The sequence below is a fragment of the Crocodylus porosus genome, unplaced genomic scaffold (assembly GCF_001723895.1).
Source record: "Crocodylus porosus isolate Cpor-Errol unplaced genomic scaffold, CroPor_comp1, whole genome shotgun sequence".
Taxonomy (NCBI): Eukaryota; Metazoa; Chordata; order Crocodylia; family Crocodylidae; genus Crocodylus; species Crocodylus porosus.
Genome location: NW_017728951.1, coordinates 49,192,083 through 49,217,038, shown reverse-complemented (window position 1 = coordinate 49,217,038; position 24,956 = coordinate 49,192,083). Strand labels below are relative to the sequence as shown.

The 24,956-nt window shown below is 39.9% G+C and overlaps 1 protein-coding gene across 1 annotated transcript in view; it reads right to left on the bottom strand.

The window, feature by feature from the left end:
• RET (ret proto-oncogene) overlaps positions 1 to 24,956 on the bottom strand; it is a 162,529-nt gene that overhangs the window by 25,606 nt on the left and 111,967 nt on the right. The window contains exons 7-13 of the mRNA XM_019556164.1: positions 21,995 to 22,253; positions 20,243 to 20,368; positions 18,717 to 18,827; positions 13,210 to 13,323; positions 11,585 to 11,841; positions 9,310 to 9,457; positions 3,606 to 3,713 (exon numbers count right to left, since the gene is read on the bottom strand). Of these exons, the coding sequence (XP_019411709.1) occupies positions 3,606 to 3,713; positions 9,310 to 9,457; positions 11,585 to 11,841; positions 13,210 to 13,323; positions 18,717 to 18,827; positions 20,243 to 20,368; positions 21,995 to 22,253 (1,123 nt within the window). The remainder of the gene's footprint in view (positions 1 to 3,605; positions 3,714 to 9,309; positions 9,458 to 11,584; positions 11,842 to 13,209; positions 13,324 to 18,716; positions 18,828 to 20,242; positions 20,369 to 21,994; positions 22,254 to 24,956) is intronic.

The following is a 24,956-nucleotide window of genomic DNA, read 5'->3' as shown; positions in this document are numbered from 1 at the left end:
CCACTGGGCGTACGCCACCTTTTTGGTAAGCAGGCATTCCCGGATGCCCTTGGTAAGCCAAGGGGGCTTTCGGGCACTCTTGTCCCCTTTGCTTCTTGTTGGGATGGTCACCCCTTGGGCCCTGAGTATCGTTTCCTTAAGGAACGACCACTCGTCCTGGACACTGAGTTCCCCTGCCCTCAAGGACCCCAGCGCCTCTCCCAACAGTCACCTCAACTTGTTGAAGTTGGCCCTCCTAAAGTCTAGGGCTACTGCCTCGCTGCAGGCCCTTGACACCATGCGCTGGATGGTGAATTCCAGCAAGCGATGATCGCTATCGCCCAGGTGGTCAAGAACCTGGAGGCCTCTTACCAGGTCATCGCCTGTGGCCAGGACCAGGTCCAACAGGGCAATCATGACTACTTGATAAACAATGAGCTTGGTTTTGGATCTGATGTCACAATCTTTGAACACCCATTTCTTCAGGCATCCAAAGGCTGCACTTGCACATTTGAGGTGATGCTGGATTTCATCCTCTGTCACCAGAAGCAATAGACCATAGATATGGCTTCTGACATATGGGAAATACTCAACAATCTCCAGAATCTCACCGTGGATCTGGATTACCAGAGCTCGGGACTGTTCCAAGTAGGAGCTTGTTGGTGGAGAACCTTAGTCTTCAGAATGTTAAGCATCAGTCCCACTTTGTTGTATGCCTCAGTAAAGACGCTGACGATTGCCTGAACGTCTGCTTCCAAGTCAGTGCCCACTACAGCATCACAACAACACTCTTGCAAGCAAGCTAAGGAGGTATGGGTTGGATGAATGGACTGTAAGGTGGCTAGAATACTGGCTGGGTCATCAGGAACAAAGGATAGTAAAACAATGGCTTGATATCTAGGTAGCAGCTGGTATCAAGTGGAATGTCCCAGGGGTCAGTTCCAGGGCCATTTTTGTTCAATAACATCAATGATCAGGGAGATAGGATGGAGTGTGCCCTCAGCAAATTTGCAGGTAACACCAAGCTGGCTAGGGTAGTAGATATACTGGAGGATAAGGCTACAATTCAGAGAGACTATTCATATTTGAGGACTGGACCGAAAGAAATCTCATGAGGCTCAATAAGGACAAGAGCAAAGTTCTGCACTTAGGATGGAACAATACCATTCACCAGTAAAGGCTGGGGAAAATGAGTAAGTAGCAGTTCTGCATAAAAGGACCTGAGGATTACAATAAGATGGATATGAGTCTACAGTGCACCCTTGTTGCAAAGAAGGCTAACAGCATACTGCTCTGAATTAGTAGGGGTTTTGCCAGCAGGTTGAGGGAAGTGATTATTCTGCTCTGTTCAGCATTTGTGAGGCCATGTCTGGAGTACTGTAGCCAGTTTTGGTCCCCACACTATAGAAAGGATGTGGACAAATTGGAGAGTCCAGCAGAGGGCAATGAAAATGGTTAAGGGCCTGGGGCACATGACTTCTGAGGGGTGGCTAAGAGAACTAGGCTTATTTAGTCTGGAGAAAAGAAGACGGAAGAGGGATTTAATAGCAGCCTTCAACTACCTGAAGGGTGGTTCCAAAAAGGATGGAGCTAGACTGTTTTCAGTGGTGGCAGATGACAGAACAAGGAGCAATGGTCTCAAGTTGCAGCAAGGGAAATTTACGCAGGTTACCCAAAGAGGTTATGGAATCTCCATCCTCGGAGGTTTTTAAGACCTGGCTAGACAGAGCTTTGGCTGGGATGATCTAGTCTTGCTCTGAGCAGGGAATTGGACTAGATGACCTCCTGAGGTCCCTTCCAACTATAATTTTCTATGATTCTATGAGTTTTTCTCCTTCAAAGGAGAATCCATTTTTAAAGTTTTCCGCAACTCTTTCCTATATTCTTGCAACCTACTTTTTGGGTCACAACCTACAGGTTGAGAAACACTGACTTAAAGGGCTAATCAGCGAGCCTGAATATGCAATCTGTCACCTTTTAAGCACTCTTTACATGAGCTAATTGTAATGTTTAATTTCACCCTAAAAAAAGCCGCTGGGCCTGGGTTTAGAGGTGTTTTTACCCAGATTGGCAAAATGGTGGGTCAGAGTCTGGCTTTGCTTTGACTTGGGATGACATATGCTCATTCTGCAGTAAGAACGTAGGCAAAAATCTTTTGGGTGCTGATTGCCCTCATACACCCCATCTGCAATACTTCAGAAGGACATATCTGCCTGGAAGAAAAATGCTCAGTGTTTCAGCACAAAGGACCATAGGATGTGCTTGCAGAAGCATAGAGGAGAAACAACAAGGCTGCATTAATCCAGGCAGGGCGTTCAGAGGGGACACTACAGTGTAGACATAATTTAATTAGATCAGGAAGACTTTGAGAAAGTCAGTGGAAAAACACACTGCTAAAACATACATACTGCTGACTTGACTGAAGCACAAATGAAACTATCTGCACCAAGCAAATATCTAAGTTTAAATCTGGAATGTCACCCTTGGAGATTGTGGAGTGACTCCACATTCACATTAATACAACTGAGACACAATTATGACGTAACTTACATGTGATCTGCTGCCTTTTTTTTGTTTTAAACCTAGCTAAAATCAAGACTATATAAAGGAACATCCTGGAACACTTGGTTTAAAGAAAAAGCATGTGATTTTTCGCTAAAAAATTCTTTTCTTCTAGCACCATAGTCAAAGGAGTCAAATATAAGCTCTCAAAAAAAAAAAAAATCTGACATTTCAATCTAATAGTGAGCTCACCCACCCACTTAAATAGTATCCAGAGAATGCTTCAGTGATGAAAACATCTGTCAACTAACTGCATCATAATTTTCCCATCCCCATACAGTAATGAATTAATTTAGATGTACTAAGAAGTGCAACTTGGATACATTTTACATCCCTACAGAGGGAAAATTTCCTTGTGCTTATAAAAGGCAGCTGTTGGCCCTTTTTCAGGCTGATCCTCTCAAGTGATTCACTCCTGAATTCCAAAACTAACAGCAGCTCTGTGAATTTGAGTCAGGCAGGAATGAGCCCCAGGTTGCAACACAACAAATATGTGGTGACACGAAATCATCCAAATTGCATAAAAAGGGAAAGATCAGATCCCTGCAGTGACTGTTCACGAGAGGATGCTACCAGCAACTCCATTTAATCCAAATGCAAATTGTTTAGAGAGATCCCTCTAAATCCCTTGAAACTTCTGCTATGTCTTTTTTGGAAAATAATTTCCCCCGTGTACTACAGTTATGTATAGTACAAACTTCACTGATGGAAACTTATGAAAAAACCTATAAACATTCCCTTGCTACACAAAAGTGCAGGAAAACTAAAAATGAAGTTGACAAGCAAATGTTACTGAACCAGAGGCACAGAGTTGTCCATTCATTCTATACACTCTGAAGAACGAAGGATCTAAGAACAACACCATTAATAATCTGATCATATCTTAGATCTAACCTAGTTAAAAGAGGTTTACTTAAAAACTAGCATTGTGTCAAACATCATTTTAACCAACATGACATTTAGAATTGTATTTTGTATTTTTAAATAGTTCAGCCCGAACCTAGAACTATTATTTGTTTATCTCTTTAAATACTTTGTCTTAATTATGAGCTACTAACACTTACCATCTTGACTGCAAGCCCCATAAAGTTTGATGACATGAGGGTGGTTAACCTGTTTCAAAAGATTGAATTCTGAAAGGAGATCTCTCAGCTCACTCTGGGAAGCATTTTCTATAGAAAGCATGAACAACAAACTGATTATTAAAATATCACCTATAGAATGCTCTAACTTAAACTGTATACAGACAGCCATACTAGTCACTATATAACATACTTGTGATGTAAGATCAAGAATTTCAGAATGCTTTTGAAACTGGCTAAGGGATTACAAATTTTTACTTTAATATTGTACTTCAGCTTAGTAATGTATTCCGAGAAAAGACTGTGCCCAATTCTCTTTGCCCTGCAGTCATTCCCAACAGTGCCAAGTGGGCACAGAACACTACCATTCTGACTAGCTAACACCCACTTCACACTAGTGAAAAATCGCTACTCAAATGCAAGGCAATGAAGAATCAGACTTAAAGTCTTTCTAGCCTTACAACAGCAATGTGATTACAACAGTTCTTTCTTACAGAGCAAACAACATTTTGAAAGTTCAGACCAAATGCAGGAGGTATCTTCCAAATGACCAGATCAAGTTTACATGACGAATCCAACCAGGCTGATCTAAGAACACAAGCCTTTCTTCTTGATCTGAGCTGCCCAAATACAGTCCTCTGAACAAAACCAAACTGAGGACACCTCTCTTTTCCCCATAAGTACTTCATTCAAAATGATAAAATTCAGTTTCCCTTGTTAATTTCACATGTAATAATGAAACTGGGCAGAGAGCTTACTGACATATTGACTTCACTGGGAGGCATGTGTGCAGATTTCCCCACTGATGACAGTGGGAAAACCTTATGTGCATCTAGGGTAGTACATAAAGAGTACCCTCAGTTTTACAAGCTATTTTGTTTTTGAAGAGACTCAACTTCCTCTTCATACACACTGGGACTCCAGGGAGTTTTTAAATCGTAATGACACCAGATGCCAGGGAGAAAACTCTGTCTATAGTTCATCCTGGACCTCCCTCACATGAAGAACCTTGAAAGGAAGTTTCTCCAGCCAATCTTTTTATTAAGAGGCTGACAAATACATTCTACTATATATTATCTTATGCCTGGATTGTAAATTCTTTGGGGGAAGGACCATCTTTTTCTTCTGTGTCTGTAGAGAACACAGCACCATGTGGTACTGGTCCATGACTGGTGCCATCTCAGTAAAAACTGACAGCTTTGACTTGATTTTTAAAAGTATTATGACGGGAAAAGTAATGATGTGACAATACACTACTTTCATGCCCCTGGAAATATGAACTATGGCAAGGGCAGTGCAAACTACTGCCCTGCTATTGGGTCTCAGTTTTGATCTGGAAGGACTACTTTCTGGGGAGATAAGATAAACTTGCTCATTTCAGTCTTCTGCCTTTCTGTTAAGGGCTTTAGCAGTGATGATACTTTACCGTCCAGGAAGAAGGAAGGAAGGAACTATTTGTTGGGCTTTTAAAATTAAATTTTATTATCATTAAATTCTTATCACATGAAAATTCAAACTAACTGACTTCTTGTTGCTGAAGCAAAAGAAGCAGATATGGAAGACCCACCTCCACCCCTTAAACCAGGACCCAGGGAGAGGGACTGAACACCTCCTAAAGCAGCTACTATTGCTTTGCCACCCTCCATTTCCACAGGACATTAGAATCACTGGCCAAGTCTGTCCCTAATGGCATCCATTGTGGCAGAGTAGATTAGGGATACAAAAAAAACAGCTCCTCCTGCAGTAAACAGGCACTTACTTACAGAGCTGATCTGCAGTGCCCCATGATCTCTAGGAAGTTAAATGTCATGAAGGAGTTAAGAGTAAAGTTAATCTAAATGCAAAGAACCAGCAGAGATGTGTACCCACACCCTCATGTAATGTCTGATGCAACATTTATTTATGTCAATGGAAGTCTTTGTTAAGTCATCTCTTATACTTCAAAATAACCTTTAAATACAGTTCTGGACTAGTGATGTTTTCCTTACTCTTTTACTTTAATGCTTTTGTAAATTGTAGCAAAGGTCAAACAAAAATATTACACCAAAATATGTGCTTGTGCACACACCATGTGAAGGCAAATGGGCAAGTATTTCCTACAATCAAAGCCTCATGGAACATTTATTATGGCGACTTGCAAAAATATGTATTTCAAAGGAATATATTAGAGCTTGTGCTCTTAGAATTAATGTCATATAAATTTATTAAAATAGGAGTGCTTAAAACAAATAGCAACCCCCTACCACTATCAAATCTGCCCCATTTAATAATCATCTGGAATTAAAACTGTCATTGTAACAAAATATTTAGAAATTTTAATTCAGGTGCACATTAGTGATGAATAACCTGTTAAAAGCCAAGTACTTGTAAATGGATAGAGTTGGCATGCTGTACAGATTATGGATAGTCCTTTAATAATGCCATGTGAAAGGTTATGTTAGTGTGACATGTAGAGCTATATTAGTTTTCATCTCTCTGGAGCCAAGTTCTAGGGTTTCCTATACGTGTTCCATCTTTGATACCATCTCCACTGAACTCTCATTATTAAGAAGATTTTTATAATGCAAACATGTACTTTGTATTTCAACCCATTACCTAACTGTTGAAGCATACCATTTCTTTGCTCTCAAACAGAGGGTGACATTTCATTTCTTTTTTTTATTACAGTTTGCACATAATAGAAATGCTAATAAGAAAAGAAATCTAATATCCTATTATAATTACATATTCTTATTCACAAACAGCAATGAATGGTTAAGGTCTTCCACCCATGGCTTGCTCCCCATGAACACCAAGAACACTTCTATTACTCAGAAGCCTTTTCAATGACTTGTGGTTCTCATTATCACTCATATCCCTAGGTGCTTATCTCCATGGAATCAATGTGCTACACACATTAGAATGTATAAAAAAAATTGATTTACTTCTCAACTTTCTGAAGGATGAAATTTAAGTTACCTTCCTGATTTAAAACAAACAAGCAAACTCAGGCCTTTTAAGAAAACAGAACTAAAGATCTCCCTCAACCATTGATGATGTGTGGCTAAGGCCCCCATTCTCATCCCCTACCCCACAATCAGACTGATGGTGTCACTACCAACACTTTTGTAAGCTTGTTAGGATATGGACACGTGTAATAGTTATACTGGTTAACATTCATTTTAAACCTAAACAGATGTAGCATCCTCTTAAACTAGTTTAAAACTGCCTAGAATGGTTCAAAAGTTATCTGGAAAATGTCTGCTGAAACATTCATTCAAATCAGTGGAAGCCCTCGTTAAATCATCTTTTACACTTTAAGGCAGCATTTAAGTACAAGTCTGGACCAGTGATGTTTTCCCCTGGAACAAATAGCTCTATTTTGAACCAGTTAACTGTGTACCAGGTCATTGTTATGAGTGGACATCAAGTGTGCCCTAATCCACGTCTAGTCAGCCCTCTAGGCATCCCACAATGCATTGCTCTATAGTGCTATAACTGGTCACTTGATATATAGCAAAACTCTACTGCCCCCGTTCCCTTTCTTCCCTATTGCTGAGCTCCCCTGTTCTGCTTGTTCAAACAAAGCTATCATTACCTTACTCCCTACTTGACTATATCCCTTCATCATGCAGTGATGTTTTGGAACAGTCCAGGTGTTATGTATGTCCACACCCAAAGGCGCTAGAAATGTAGAGTTACATGTGACTGCATTGGTGCTGTAGACAATGGGCTAACAATACCTCAGCTTGAAAAACAGGGTGTTGCTGGAGAGTCTAGAGAGAGTAAGGACACACCACTTCTTTGGTTTTTCCTCCTTTATAACCTCTTAAAAGAAAGGTAAGCGTGGAAAAATGTTGTGTCAATTCCGTAAGGTGCTTAGGGTAAATCTTTTCCATCTCTAAAGCCTCCAAGTGAAGAACATTTAAAACTCAACGGATCAAAACACAAAACATAAAATAACAACTCCTAACATTTATATAGCAGTTTTCAGAAGTGCTCAGCCCTGGCTAAATCAGTTCATATTGACATCAAACAAGTATTTTCCATAGGCTTTAATGGACTGAAACCAACACCAAATACTTTAAAAAAAATCTCACCCTTTGTAAACTAAGTGTTTTATAAACTGATAATTATTTCTAACCATGGCTTTGTTTGGTTGGCAAATATTATTTTTGATAAAATTTCTGATAGAAAAATTGAAGCAGGGAAAGATAGAAGAAAACTAATCAGCACTGAGTTAACACGATTTATAATTCAGGACTTCTTGATTTTCTACTCAAAACCACTACAGCACAGCAGCTAACAAATGCATGAGGTAGTTAGCTGCACCTGCCAAAGGAGGCTGCTGCCTATGGATACGGAACAAGTGTTACATTTAGATCACCACAACCAAAGTTAGGGCAATCCAAATGGCCCTGCATGCAAGTGTTTGCAAGCCTTAGGTCACCCTAAAATGGTGTGCCCCATCCAAACTTAGTTCACTTCAGAGGTAAACTAATTTTAGATTGATGAAGGGTTAACCTGACTTAGGCAGGGTTAACCCAAATTAATGAATGTTTGCATGTGCTCACAATACAGCTCTAGGGCTGGGGAAAGCCCAGTGACTCACCACAGCCCCAGGGTTGTTCTGTTCTTACTTCCATGACCCTGACCAAGCTATTGTCTCCCTTCCTTGCCTACCTCACCCTGCAAACTGGACACCCCTCCTTGAACCCATCAATCCTCCCTGCAGATCTGCTAACCCCCACCAGCCCTTTCTCCCTCTGACTTACCTCTAGCTACTCACACTTCTCCCAGCAGGCAGCAAACACCTGCACACTCTGCTCCTGGCTCAGGTTTAGGTGGCTTAAACTATACTAAGCTACCTAGTCAGATTTGGGCCCCATGAATACTTGTTTGCACCATAGGCTTGAGTTAATTTCACCCTGCTCTGCCTTCTCTCTCATAAATGCATGGTAGAACTTAAACCCAGAAGCTCCAGAAAGCAGACAGGTAGCTTACTAGTTCTGTTTCTAGACGTGGGTACCTATACACATGGTCTGGAGTGGGGGGATGGGAGAGGAGAGTTTTAATTAGAGCTCTGGGAAACTGCACCCAACACCCACAGTGTTTCATGTATTTAGCGTCCCGTATTTCAAAATGGTGGTAGGGCCACTTTAACTACAATATATTCAACAAGCTTTAGTTAAAGTGCCCCCACTGCCATTTTGAAATGTGGGGACACTGAATACAGGATGCTGCTGCATGCTGGAGCGTTCTGATTAGGACACTTTCATTGAGTCTGCTCTGACATATTCTGATCAAAATGCATCGGAGCACGTGTATAAGTGCCCTATAAATTCAGTACAAAAGCTCTACTTAAAAATACTTGAGGGAGAATTAAGGCAAAAGGAAAGAAACTGCAGACAGCTTTAAAAAGTCCTTGCATCATTTCCAATGACAGCTTAAATGAGATGCATTTAAAGCTGGTCATGTTGCCTTTGCTGAGCACAAGTTAGGTCTTGTGGAAACTACTGTTTGCATCAATGGGGCAGTCTCTCCTTTAGTCAGAAATATGCCAGAATATAAACAGAATGCCGGAGGGAATGCAGCCGCTGTGCTGGTAGGACCCGCCTCCAGATGACCTCTTGCTTTCACGCTGTCAAACACATTCAGAGGTTATCAAGCAGCTTTCAAATCATTTCAATCAGAGATAGAAGCATACCTTTTAGCATTTTCACTGCCACAGTGGTATAGCCTGCTTTCCCTTTGAGTCTGAATGCTGTTGCCTTAACTACCTTTCCAAATTCTCCTTCTCCTAGAGTCTTGCCAAGAACCAGGTTCTTCCGAGGAAATTCCCATTTTGGGTCCTCCTGTTGAAGGAAAAAAGGAACTCTATAATATGAAATCAAATTGAAGGGGCCAGTTCCTGTCTGGTAGTTCAAAAGGTTCTGCTTTAAAGAAAATACCCAATTATGTAACTATTTTTTGTTGCTTTCTTGCCAGATAGAAGACAATGTTTGCATTTTGTGATACCTTCTAACTTACGAGCTCTAAGAAGCTTGGAAGGTTTTTTTTTTTCCCCACTTAGCTCAAAATCATATGTAAGCGAATAGGCACTAAGTATATTAAGGTATACAAAATACCTGTAACAGCTGTTATTTGTACATCTATCTGAGGATTTACCTACAATTGAAAAGAAGTACAGAAAATCTGTTTGCTTTCAAAAATCAGTACAAATATTTGATTTTGGACTTCAGAGTCTCCAGAAATCTGTCTAACTTGTGGCAGGAGGTTTTCTCTCTAGCGTTCATCACGGACAACAATCCCTCTGTTATGTTATGAACTATTATTAAGCCTTACAGTTAAAGAAAGCTGACAGATGTATACAGCAGCCAAGAAATAAAAGCAAATAGAGTATAAGCTTTTATGAAGGCTTTAATATCCAACATCCAAATACAGCAGATGTTTCCACAAGCCACACAAAAGGACAGTGTTTCACTGAACAGGACTTTTCCAAACACCATCATATTTGCACCCGATAAAAAATAAATGAAAAAACACAAGCTGGCAGGCATCTTGCCTTGTGATTGGGAGGTTAGGTAAAAAGATCTTCTGCACATGTTCAGAAAGCTCCATTAGACTAAGCCTAAAAAAAATAATCTATTATCGTAAGTTTATTTAAAATGTTGGTTCCATTTAAAATACTGTTGATCAGTATTCAAGTGAAATTCTGTAGTATTTGTTTCAGGAAAGCTAGCTAAATATGCTTGTTTTTGTGAACCATTTAATGCCATTTACTGTAATTTTTGTTGGGTGACTTCTCCGGAGGATTGTTTGCATTGTTCACATTATATATAGTAATTGTTGACTGACTACAACTAGTCTGTTGGGTAAAACAATGCTTAGATATTAACAATTTTTACCTTTTAACTAGACTTCAGATAAACATATTTTAACCTGTGTACTAAAATGTAGTGCACTGAGCAAGTTCAGCATGCACACTTTAATAGCACGGGAAAAACAAAAATATATGGGACTATAACAATGATAGCAGAGCTAACTTCTATAGGACCAATAGTACCACTGCACACAGAAGTAGCAACAGGGAATATAAAAAGTTGAAGACTTTCTGGGGAACAAGTTTACTTGAATCTAATAGTCCATTCTACCAGAATAACCAATTTTTAGTTCCATGCCACAGGGTAGTTAGTGAGCAAACAATCAAGCTACTGTACTAGAAGAAGAACACAAATAAATTGTACAGCATTAGCTAACCACATGATTCTAATTTGTAGGGTGATGCTCTGTATTTGATAAATACTTTGCTTGTGCAGTACATGGTGAGCAGGAATTTCAAAGACTTTATAAAAATATCTTTGTGTCTCCAGTCAGGGAAACTGAAGCAGAGAAAGATGACATGACTTGCCCAAGAAAATACTGTATGTCAGTAGTTAAGGGAGTTCAGGTCTTCTCTATCCCAGCACAGTTTAATACGTTAGACAGTGCTGTGCTATGTATATATCTATCCTCATGACAGAACTACTGATCAGCAAATAGACTGCAAACATTTCAGTTGTTAGAGTTTATTTTCAAGACAACAGCCTAAAACTTGACATAAGTCGGTAGGATTTTTGCCTTTAAAATGGGATGAGGTTTTGCCTAAGACATTACGTTTTATTAGAAACTAACACAATTAGAGAATAGGTTTGTGTAGTGAACTATAATCTGCTTGGTTACCTTCATTAAAATATCTTTGTCTTGTTTTCTATATGCATGTGAATTTTGTTTCATTTCATTGAATTAGAAATTCACATTAATAGAGTGCAATATCTTTATGGATTTCACACTGTCTGTATAACTCCTGAAATAACAGGAGCTCATTTTGGATAGAAGCATTGGGTATACCATAGCAGATTTAGTAAACAAAATGTCCTGCAGAACAAGAAAGCCAAGAAGGATCAGCATGCAATTTATGAGATAATGTAATAAAAGCTTACTGGTATTTTAAAGGTGTCTACCGACACCTGGTTTTCCATTGAGTCCAGAGATGGTCGGCGGACATTAGTGGATGAGTAACTGATGGGGTAGGACTGAGCGGGGCGCCGAAAAGTCATTTCTGCTGAGGCAATAGGTGGCTTTGGAGTATTCTTGTGGTAACGGTGAATGAAATAAGAAGAGAGCAACACTGAAATAATGAAGGACAGCAGGACTGCACCTGCTATCACAGTCTTGCACACATCATCACACAGCGTCTCTGTGAAGCAAGGGAATTGGGTTAGAGTTCTGCTTGTTTTGTTTCCAATTTCTTCCTGTTCAATTTCTCTTTTGGCTCCCCATTTGGTGGCTTACAATTCATACTCATCAGCATGCACCTTTGGTCTGAGATGTACTGAAAATATCTTTCAAAGTTATTTTGCAACCTGAAACTTGGGATCTAGTTCTCAACAGAAAATACCTTACACAGAAGGTAAATTTGGTGCACTTTGAAATGTAAAATATTATCTTTTTCCTGGGTGCAAGAGTATGCCCAAGTAATTGTTTAACAATGCCCTAATGATGATGCTGCCGACTACACATGAAACCTCTTCTTCAATACTCGACGTAACACATACATTCACTCTGATAAGACATCAATAGTAAGGACTTTCTGATTCAAAAGTAGACCATGGATTCTCAGAACAGTCTATCTGATATCCACGTCCATGTCACCTGTTTATAAACAGTTTATAAAGTTTTTCCAAAAGGTGTACATTATAAGTACCGTTACACCCCAAATTTAAAACATCACTCTTGTGGCATTTTCCTACAGAGAACCCCTTCTTATTCATTTTTGGGAAGGGGTTTTTCTTTGTTGTGTTACTGTTTAATTTCTTTAATGTAATAAAGGTTTATAAAGTTACATGTCCTTTAGAGGGAAGATGTATTATTGTGCCTTCTGGAAGTAGGGTGTTGTGTGTGGATATGCATGTCACCATATCACCTATTGAGAAGCTGATTGCTCCAGATATCATTCCCTAAACTACAATTCATCAAATAATCCTGACCCGAACTCAGTCACTTGTGAGGTACACCAAAAAGTCTCTCTCTAAAAACTACATGAAAACAGTGTACAACAGGAGAGACTTATTGAGGGGTGAAATGCCAAAAGCTGTGCATTTCTTTCATTTCTACTTATACAACAGAATTGGGGAAATATTCATGCTATTGAAAATACTTGCAATAATGAGATTTTCCATTTACTAAATACCTCAATTTAGCTTTGGTGCTTAACAATCATAGAAGAAGTTTATTAAAATAATACCATGCAACACCTGCAGCTCTATGATTCCATTCTAGTCATAATGAAATGATTTCACTGTCAATTCTGGAGAAGTGTAGGGCAACTAATCTGCTACCATGCATTGGAGGGGATGTCTTGCCAAGAACAGGGGTAACAAAACTCGTGGGATTTTTACAATCAAGGCTCAGGAGACAGGACTTCCTTGTTTCATTATTTCTGTGCTAGTAGGTCATGAACAGGAACATTACACCCATCAATTTTAAATGAATTCAGATGTTGTAAAAGGTTGGTGTCACAATAGCAGCGTAACTATGAAACTATCTAAGTAATCTTCAGACTTACCCGTAATATAATCTTTCTCACAGTAACAGTTTTCCCTTGGAAAGCAATAACAAACCCCATATCCTGACTTAATTCCAAGAATGCCTCTCTCATGGCCACCAACGATGATCCCACCTGATCAAAATCAGACACAAGCTCAGATTCTTACACTGTAATTAAAGGCAAGGCAAAACAACGTGTTTTATGAATTTATTCTACTAAGTATTTTAGACTTGACACCACAGGTCATGTTAAGCAGTAAAAATTAAGACAGGAGGTAACACTGACAAAGGCCTTTGGGGTTTAGTGTAAAGAGATTAACAAAGCTCAAAAAGGCAGGCTAAATATTAGGCAAAAGGCAGGGTAGAAGTGCATCAACCTTGTGGTCACTAGTCTGATTAGCTATTTCAGAAAGGGTCTAGTTTATAAACCAGGATCTGACCGGCAAGTTAGCTGAAAGACAAGTAGAGTTTTCTGTGGATTATAGTTTTACTTTGTAGGTGCACAGTTGGGAGATTCTTCTTCTTCTAAAATATCTTTTAAAATTTGAACATTTACCTCATTATCTAATAAGATCATAGAAAAGTAGAGCTGGAAGGGATCTTCATACCGTCATCTAGTCCAGCCCTCTGATCAAGGTAGGAATATCCCTGACTGAATTATCACAGCCAAGTGTCTGTCCAACCTGCTCTTGAAAAATTGCAAGGATGGGGATTCTACAGCTTCTCTAGCTAGCCTGCTCCAATGCTTGACCCTCCCACCCTCACCTTGTAGGTCACAAAGTTCCTTATAATCTTGAGCCCATATTTGCTCTGCTGCATCTTGAGGCCCTTGCTCCTAGTCCTGTACTCTATGGTCACAGAGAAAGGGCATCTCTATCCTCTCTACAAATACCTGAAGGGTGATGAAAGACTCTTATCAAATTTCCTCCTCTCTTTATAGATGTTAAGTGCAGAAAACAAGTGGTTATCTTTTTAGATCTGACATCAGTTTACTCCAAAACTGAGAATATTAGTATTCTCTTCACATTTCCGTTTCCCATCTTCTAATGGATAAATATATTTACCCACTTCTGCAGAGTGATTTGAGATGCTCTTGTAAAAGGCCCTATGTGGCAGTACTAAGTCTAGGGGCTCCTCTACACATGCGGGTCAAGGCACAATGGGATCTGACACACAATCTGCGTAATCATGCCACTCACATGGCAGAAGGCATGATTGCAGGATCACAAACTAGATTCCATCATGCTTTAAAGCTGAATAAAAACCAGCTATAAAGTTATTACACTTTTTCCAGCTCTAACTTTATAACTGGTTGAACCATAAGGCATGACAGTTAATTTGCACATGTAGCCAGTCTATAAATTAACTGTGCAATTGATTAGATAATTTCATAATACATGTAACATATAGAGGATGCCTAACTCTGGTCTATACAATTTTATTATGTAAGAGAATCTAATTTAGGCTAAGGACACAATCCTGTGGCTACTTTTCATATAGAACTTAACTAATTTAAGAGGGGAATTCCCATAAAGAGTGTTTGCAAAATCATGATTTAATTTTGTAACCATTATAGGGAATCTGTAAGTACAAATAGAAACTACTGGTAGTGGCAACATTTTTCATCTACTTCATATTGTTAATTTCTAAGCACCCAGTAGACTAAGCTTTACATGAAAATGCTATAGAATTGACAAGGGAATAAATTTCTATAGAAATTTAAGCAGGGTTCTTGAGAGGTTCTCTAAAATTTAAAAGAATTAAAATGGAGAATGAGGTCTTTGTTCTAATTCTCTTTAAATCCATCCTATTGAATCCTATAGTAAGGATATTGTTTCTCAGATGTTTTATTTAAAGATTAAAAAATCTAATTGAAAGCATACTTCCTGTCCTGCCTCAAGAGCCTCAAAGTAGTAGTAATGGATCAGCAGAGACCAGGTGGTTTCTCCAGATTAGGGAATCAAAAAACAATGAAAAAAACCCACCAGAGAAAACCAAAACAAAAGAAACCCGGTGATTTTGAGCTGGAAGAAGAGAACAGGATTCATCAGACTACCCCTGAAGACAAAAGCAAGTGGGCAAGATAAAACCCTGAGACTGCCATTTTCTTTGTGGTTCAGGTTCTACAGAACCTACACCTACAGATGAACCTGAAAGGACGTCTTCGCATAAATCAAGGTTCACATGCTGCAGACAGCCCTGACAAATACATTGCTATTAAATGCATTGCTACTTACTATCCTTGATTATTTAGCAGGTAAGTGGGCATTGTTTTAGTGGACTGCCCTGAAAGAAACATCCACAGTATGTGAGAGAGAATAGGTTTTTGGATTCAGGCACCTAGCCATCAGGATAGATGAATTATAAAAATAAACATTTAAGAAAGTGTGCATACAAATCATCATCAGTAGTACAGTATCTAAGGTTTTAATATTCATTGCCAATTATTACCAAAGGTTTTATTCTCTGCCAATAAAAGCTTAGATAATGGCATTTCTCAGCACATCAGAGCTCCTGAAATGCACTAATTTGTCTGTCTAACTATACTACCTGTGGGCACCAACTCAAGTCCTGAACTATTTAAACTGATATATAGCATTCTCCAAATAAAGCATTAAAAAGAAAGCCTACACAACATCCTGAAAACTTGTCTTATTTGCCTTTTCCTACTATCTAATAACACTCAGTTACTTTCAGACTTCTGTTAAGCAAAACATCTTGATGTTGCATATTACATGTTTTAGTGAGGTAGCCTCTAGCATAGAGTTTGCTACTTAAAAAGGAAAAATGATTCCCATTCTCACCAATGGATATTTTTATACGATTACAGTAAAACATTTTATTTGTATGTAGACACTTCTGTCGCATTGATTTTCTGTGCATTCTAAAGAAAACATTATTCCTTGTGATGAAAGACACTTGGAAATTGTATTAGTTTGTTGTCTATGATCTTATTAAAGACATACATTTTTTAAAACCATAAGCACTTGCCATCCAAAGCAGGAAGACATTTTCACCAGTATTTAAAGCACATATTTCTTCTCCCACAGGCTTCATTTTAGAACTTTAACTTGACACATACAGAGCCACACAGTCAAGAGAAACATTTACAATTCAATAAAGAATACTTAATGTGGTCCCTTAGCACAGGCTAAAGTGCTCTGGTGAACTGGACCCTGGGTCCTGTATAACGAAAACTACTCTAAGAATAATGTTCTCATGGCCATGTACAGCACATTACTCTCCTATACGTTTTATCCTCAAGCTCATGGAGACATGCGTGCATGCATAACTGTAATATAAGGAGAGCAGTTTAATACAGTATGCATCAGAATTTGAGTGCTTTATCAAGGAGGATTGGTAATTTCAGTCACCAGCTACATCTACCAATAAAAAGGCATTCACTTATTTGAATGGCCAACCAGTCAAATAACTCTGGGCATTTCTTTGAAGATACAGTTACTCAAATGAAAGAAAGAAAAACACTGCTCTTTTTTTTACACTAGGAAAATTTAAGCTCAAATATGTACATGCAACTTCATGTTTTAGTGATAATTGTACTTAAGTCAGTAAATGCAGTGTTGACTTCACAGAAATCTTCCACAGGTTATACTGTACACATATATTAAAATCCAGCAGAGAATTCCGCACAGGTATATTTGCTCAGAAAACCCAGCAATGATTGAGTTTTTATTTTTTTTTATTAGTGCACAACTCAAATATCAGCCTTACCATTATTACAACATAGCTTCTTTGTGTTTAACACAGCAATTTAACTGGGGGGGGGAGTGTTTGACAACTAGGACATTGGTCTTGCACATCGATTTTGAGATTGTGAAAAAATGGCAGCAGGAACTGCTACTAGCTCAATAATCATCACTGCCCTGGCCACAAAACTGTTTATGACACCTCTGGTCTAATACAGGCACTGTCATAGAAGGATCTGAATACAAAGGGGTCTATGATAGATAACATGTTAACACTGGTATAACATACACTGGTTTTATACATGTTGGTAAATTACACCTAGATCAAGAAAGGAAAGACACTCAGGCTGGGTACAGACATTGGGGGCGGTTAGATAGTGTTTAAAATGGCCACTCAGCCTAAGATAAGTTGGAATGGGTGGGGGTTAGCAGGGGAGGGGGGAGCTGGAGGGATTGCGGGGGCAAGGAGCTCAAAGGGAAAATTGAGGGATCTGTGGGGAGATCAGGGGCAAGTGGAGCCTGCAGAGGGGATGGAGGGGGTCAGGGGAGGAGGCGGTGTCCCCAGGGGTGTCAGGGAGTAGGCAAGGTCCCCAGAGGGGAATTAGGAGGATCAGGGGGGCAAGCAGAGTCCACAGGATGGATCAGGAGGATCGGAGGGACAGGCAAGGTCCACTTGTGAGTTCAGGGGATGGGTGGAGTCTGCAGAGAGGTTGCTGGAGTCCAGAAAGGTTTGCAGAATCAGGGAGGACTTGTGGAGTATGCAGAGGGAGGAGGCACTTGGTGGGATGGGGGGGGCTCTCTCTCCCCAGGACCACACAAGCCCTTCTGATTAAACTGATTACAGGTTTCTCTCCCCAGGCCCACAAGCTATTTTTAGACCCTCAACCCTTCCCTGCTCCCAAATGAACAACCTCTCCCCACTTGACGACCTGATGGTGCCAGGTGGGGAGAAAGTCCCCATCTCTTCCACCACTGGGACTTTCTTCCTCAGCTCCCAGCACCAGCAAACACTGATAAAAGCAGCACTGGGAGTGGCTTGCAGGATTGGGGAAGGAGCTTGGTGGGCTCAGGGGGTGAGACAAGGGGCCAAGTGGGCTAAAAATAACCAGGTGCCAAGATGTGGGTAGGAAAAGCGCAACTCTGGGACTGGGGCCAGTGGCTGGGCTTTCCCGAGCCTCAGGGCTGCACTGGGAACTGTACAAAAATTCAAGATAGTTAGATCAGTATAAAAATGGCCAACCTAATCTAAATTAGATTACCTCAGAGGTAGGGTTAATTTATATCAGGTCAGCCCTTTGTAGATTGATTTAAGCTTTCTAAAACTTCTGTGCAGTTTGTATTCAGATTGACTTAACTAGGGATTTAAATGTAAGGTCCACACCTGGGCAAACTAAGTTAGATTGGGTGACTGTTTTTAATATGATCTAACCTTCCCCTAACCTCCCCAAACTTCTGTATACACCCCCTGATATCTAAGAGAAGATCAATTTACAAGCTGCTATTGCACTGATTAAACCTTAAGTGACTGGACAGCAGGCAATACCCTGATTGCCTTAAGCAAATGACTGGTGCAAATGAACAACACAAATGCCATCATAAATTACACTAGTTTAGTTTAACCCCCAATTCTTTCAGGGGCAATTAAACTCAGATGATGTTAAGTTACCCTGGCTCTAGGGGTTATGTCAGACTTTTTACCATGGTGGAAAGACTAATTCTATTAGCATAAAAGTTTGCTCCTCCCAGACCCAAGAAAACTGAACCAGGAGCAACATTGTTCAACTTTTATATATAAAAGCAAATAATAAATAGTTCATACTTGTGCAATCTTGAGGGCACACAGAAGGATCCTTGCTCTCAATAACATCACAGGTCCCATCTGGACAAGTCTTGATGCTTGGAGTGCAGGTAGAATAATTGGACGTGATTCCTATTAACCAACAAGCAAACAATTGTACTAATACTATAATGCTTTGAAAATAAGTACATTGCACTCTTGTGGTGCATGTTGGCAGACCAAAGCATAAGATAAAGTTTAAATCAAAAGAATCGTACTTCCCCTATAAATCCTTTACCTCCTATTGTTACAAGTAATCTGCAAGATGACAATAACTGAAAGCAATTAAGAACACAATTTGTGCTAAGTTTTCAGTTTATCTGTTTTGTCCTTCTGGCAGCCTTCTGTGCATCTTTGCTTTCAGCTATAGTATTATTTGAGGTTACTTGCAACACTAGCCACTAAAATATTCTGAAAATGAAGCTTTCAAAATGATTCAAACTATTTCTGTGGCCTGAGATTGAAAAAAAATCTACAATTAGTTGGAGGGAAATTGTGACAGAGACGGGAGATAATGAACAAAACATTAGTTTTGCTATGAAACCCTTAAAAGTACCACTTGTCACATGAGCATTGTGTATTAAGTGTAAGCGAGCATAAAAATCAGTTTGGACTGGGACCTCTGCTGTACCAGCCTGTATATGACTGGTTACATTTAGGTTTGGGTTTTTATGGAATCTGAGCTGTTCCAAATCCAGGTCAGGATTGCAGGAAACTTAAACCAGTATAACTAAGAAGAATGTAACTCAGTGGTTGCAAATACAACACCTACCACTACTATGTTGAACAGGCAGCAGAACTAAATTAAGAATGATGATTTCCCCTTTAATACAAATTTTCTTCTTTTTCCATGTGTAATTTGTGCAATGATAACAGCTAATGCACTTCAAGGTTTAATATATTTGGTTAAGTGTTCAGCTGACAGAAAATGGGTGTAGATTCCTGAAGTTAAAGGCCAGGGACAGAAGTTAGACATAAACCGATCTAAGTGATCAGAAACCAGTTCAAATCTGTACCCACAACGTAAGTTCAGTGCACATAAACCACTTTCAAAATGGCCAAAACCAGTTTAAGATAAACCTGGATGGATGTAGTATCAGACTTAACTGATTTAGATTAAATTGGTTTATTAAACCCAGAGCTCTTCCAGATTCAAATTAATTTACAATCCCTCAACATCCCAGGGTGCTTTGCACCTTTCCCACAAACCCCTTTTTGCAGGGTGATGGGCTAGCCTTGGCCCAAGCTGTCTGCTCCATCCCAGCATGGAGACATGCTTTAGCACCCCCAGCTTCTGGCCTGGGCAACTGCAGGCATGTTATTTTGATTTCCAGAATCAAAAGTGACTGTTTGTTCACTTGGTTATCGGTTCAATCTATGCAGTTTAGACTAATTTGTGAAGATTACAATGCAGCCTTACGCTTTTTGACTGACTGTACTTAACCAAAGAGACTATGCTAGCTTAGCATAGCTAAGGATCTGGCCCATTATACTGCAGAGGTACATACCTTCTCCACTTCCCTGTCTCCACTTGCATTTCCCTGTTAGCACTCCTAAACCACCACATTCTTCACATTCAGTGCGGTGCTTACTCACAGCACAAGAGTCTGGGCACTCCTCCTCTTTCTCAAGAACTGTAGAATAGGGAAGCAGAAAAGCATGTGCTGTGAGCAGTAGAATCAGAAGGGGTGAATACATATGCAGTTCAGCTGCACACAAATGAAGTTTAGGTAATTAAAAGCAGGGAAATATATCCTGAGTTGATATCCTGACATGCCCTTTAATGAATTTAGAATATAACAACAAGATCAGACTACCTATACTCTTCTCATGAAATAAAAAAGGGTGGAGATAGTGATCTTCTCTCCAACTGCTGAGTGCAACATAACCAATTGCAGAAGTGAAACATGCGCCAATAACAGAGACTTTATTACACAAACAGTAAGAGGCCCAGATACTAGTGGCTTCAATCAAGCAGGAGAGTAAGGCAGGATGTTTGACATCTGAACTGGTGCAGCACTATTATAGCAATAAGCAACAGGAAGCATATGAATTTTGTATGCTAACCTAAGACTATCTGGAGGAAGAACGTTTTGGACTTAGGCCCATTTCCTTAAACTGTGCCAATTCAAATCCTGAGATCATCACATGATACATCAGAAGAGGCAACCAAGACTAAAATTTTTTGCATACACTGTTAATTGTCTGAGGGAGCTAGGAAGAGTTTGGGGGACCTGTAGTATACTTCTGACCTGCTCTTTTCTTGCAGAGTTGTTACAGAATTTTACTTTTGTAGAGAAGGGACAGTCTGTATAATCTGAGCTCCTGAAGCCTGAGATGCAATGAAGCTCATCCAGTTCCATATCATGCATCACAGCAAACACAGAATAGGATCGAGGGCCAGATAAACTCATTCGGATTCAATCTGATAACTTTACACAACTGAACCATGGCTTCCATAAAAATGTAGAGAAATGAACACAAGTATATAAACAGAAAATACAAAAAAAGGAAAAATGAAAGAGAACCTATCCTTAACATAGACCACATGTGTTACTTTACTGTCCAGTTTTTCACTCCCTTGCCTGCTTTTAAACTGCTTGGCAGATTAGATTATGAATAACAAAATGAGAAGCACTCAATAGAACCTCACTCCTCCAGGTGCTATTTTTCTACCACTCTGTTGCTTTGAATAAAGTTCAGGATAGTAAAGACAGCATATAAACTACTGCTCCATCTTAGCAGTAAGAAGTTGTCAGTTGCTAAACAGCTAATTTTCTGTCCCTTGCAATAAGCTGTAAGAGGGTGTGGTGTGGGAAGCCACGTACGTATAAATCTAAATCTTTATGACATGTTCTGCCTACATGTTTAGAAAGCTAAGCCTACAGAGAGGCATGTGTGTATGAAGTACATATTTAGAACATACATATACAAAACAGTCTCATAAAGAAAATGGTCTTAAACTCTGAGGGCCTGCATTTACAGTACCTTCTTTTGATCTAACATTGTGTCTAGAAACATCAGTTAGAGAGAGGCCTCATCTAGGCCTCAAAGCTGAACACAGTCTTCAAGATGAGTTTTTTTCAGGTTTCTGTCTATAGTTAAGTTCACTCTTTTATAGATCATATTACAAAAGCACTTGCCAAATTATTAAAAACTCAAATAGATAACAGTGACCGATCATTCTAAATCAATAAAATTGTACTTGATGAGGAGGGAAAGGAACAGGAGAGATTTAAGTTCACAAACCAAACCCTTACGTGTTCCTTCCAACACAATAGTGAGCTGAGTTTTGGCATGTTTCTTGCTCTGCTTGTCCATTGCTACAACAGGGTATTGTATTTCTTTGCATTCAGGTCTGTGCAGCACAGAAGAATCATTCACATACAGGCTTCCATATTTCTCTTCTCGAGCCTGAAGTATTCCCACAGCATAGCAGCTAACATTGGGGGGCAGCAATCTGTAGGTAATGTTTACTCCACAGAACTTCATACAGTTTTCGATGCAGACTTTTCCAATCTAGGCTCAAACAACAACAAAGAGATAACAAACCACAACAGCAGTGCAGCATCATTTTACTGCCAAAAAGATCTTTGGATAATTCAACCTAGTGAAATTCTGACATGTAATATTCAAACTATAATTACTGTTCTTACTTAGCCCCCAAAATAAAGCATCTCAGTGCCTCACACCCCTCAGTGTATTTTCTTCTTGCAACACCTTGAGAGGAAGAGAAACAACAGCAGCATTAGCACTTTTATAAATAAGAAAACGCAGAGGCCAAACTTAAAGGCCCAGATTCCCAATGTTAAGGTGCCTTATTCCCAGTAAAATCAGAGAGCAACCTATGTGATATGGGAGATACTGGTTCAATTGGTTTTTCTTCAATTACAGCAGTTCTCACTCATTGTACTGTCCAGACCATAAAAGGAACACCATGGAGACTTTCTAATAATCTAGAAAATGTTTCTTTCATAAGTTCATAATACTGAGAACTTAAAGTAGTACACTGCTTCAGCATGCACATACTAATATACTCACATACTATACATACTAATGTACTATACTCATACTATACACACTAATGAGCACATACTAATGCACTCATAATAATGCATATTCATACTAAAAATAAAGCAGAATCGGCATGACCATGTTAATTCTATATTTTTCAAATTGCTTAGTTTCATATTTTTAAAAAAGTATAAACATTTGCAATGTAGGCCAGAACCTTCTTTTTATCGAAATTTCTGTTGGACTTGTGAATGGGAACAAAATAAATCCCCATGTGTAGTCTTGACTCTAAATACAAATAATGAAGTTGCCATTTCAGAGAGAAATTTTAAAGAGTTCTTGCATATCTGAGCAAATGGATACATGTTAAAACCCTATCTTTCCTTGAGGAAATTGCATCTAGGCTCACATGGACAGGGCACTGGAATGCAGGTTAAGAAATCTGTGTTCTGGTCCCACCTCTCCAATGACTTGGATCAAATTCACTGGTCTTTTACCTCCCACGCTTTGTATGCTTGTGTATTTAGATTGCAACCTCAAGTTGGAGGATATACATATTGTACATTATCTAAAACAATGGAGTCCTGTTCTCATTTGGGTTTTTAGTAGGACTGTCAATTAGTTCATAGATTCATAGAAGCTAGGGCTGGAAATGACCTCAAAAGATCATCGAGTCCAGCCCCCTGCCCCAAGGGCAGGAAGTCAGCAGGGATCATAGGATCCCAGCAAGATAAATATCCAAATGTCTCTTGAAGGTGTTCAAGGTAGGTGCATGAACCACCTCTGGCAGCGGTCTATTCCAAAACTTGGGGGCTTGGACAGTAAAGAAGTTCTTCCTTATGTCTAGCCTGAAATAGTCGTGGAGGAGTTTGTGACCGTTCAACCTTGTCATCCCCTGGGGCACTCTGGTGAACAGATGTTCCCCTAGATCCTGGTGAGCACCCCTGATAAACTTATAGGTGGCCACCAGATTACCCCTAAGTCTGCGCTTTGCCAGGCTGAAAACCCCATAGCTCTCAGCCTCTTGTCGTAAGACAGAAGTAAGGTCTGTTTTCCTAACTTCTGATCATGTGCGTGGCTCTCCTCTGGACTCTCTCAAGCTTCTCCACATCCTTTTTGAATTGTGGAGCCCAAAACTGGATGCAATACTCCAGTTGTGGCCTTACCAATGCCAAGTACAACAGGAGAATGACATCCTGGAATTTACCTGAGAAGCATCTATGGATGCAGGCCACAGCATCACATTGAAGTCTCATGTTCATCTTGTGGTCAATAATGACCCCCAAGTCTCTTTTGTCTGTAGTGCTAACAAGCGTAGCACTGCTGACCCTATAAAAATGCTGCAGGTTTTTCCTCCTAAGGTGAAGAAGCTTACATTTTTTGGTGTTAAACACTATCGGGTTTGCATCCGCCCAATTCCTAAGCCTGTTAAGGTCTGCCTGGATCACCCTTCTGTCCTCAAGTGTAGATGCTTTACCCCAGAGTTTGCTGTCATCAGCGAACTTAGCCAATCCACTTCTGACACCAATGTCTACATCATTAATGAAGATGTTAAATAGTGTAGGCCCTACGACAGAGCCTTGAGGGACCCCACTGGCCACAGGGTACCATGACGATTGACTTCCGTCAACCACCACCCTCTGGGTCCCACTGCAGAGCCAATTCCCCAGGCAGCAGATTGTGGTGAGGCCGAGGCCACAGTGGGCCAGTTTTGCCAAGAGGTGAACATGGGATACCAGATCAAAGGCTTTTTTAAAGTCAAGAAATATGACATCAATCTCTTCCCCCTTGTCCAGGTGATAAGGTTACCTGGCCATAAAAGGAAAGGACATTGGTCAAGCAAGACCTACCCACAACAAACCCGTGCTGGCTATCCCTCAGGATGTTGCCATCAGCCAGTATGTTAAGGATGGCCTCTTTCACTATTTTTTCTAAGACGTTCCTCAGGATAGAGGTCAGGCTGATAGGCCTGTAGTTTGCTGGATCTACTTTCCTCCCTTTCTTGAAGATAGGCACCACATCGGCCTTCTTCCAAGCTTTCGCAATTCACCAGAACACCAGGAGTTCTCGAAGAGCCATGCCAGGGGCTGAGCTATAGTTTCATAGTTTCTAGGGTTGGAAGGGACCTGAGCAGATCATCTAGTCCGACCCCCTGCCATGGCAGGAAAGAATACTGGGGTCAAATGACCCCAGCAAGATGTTCATCTA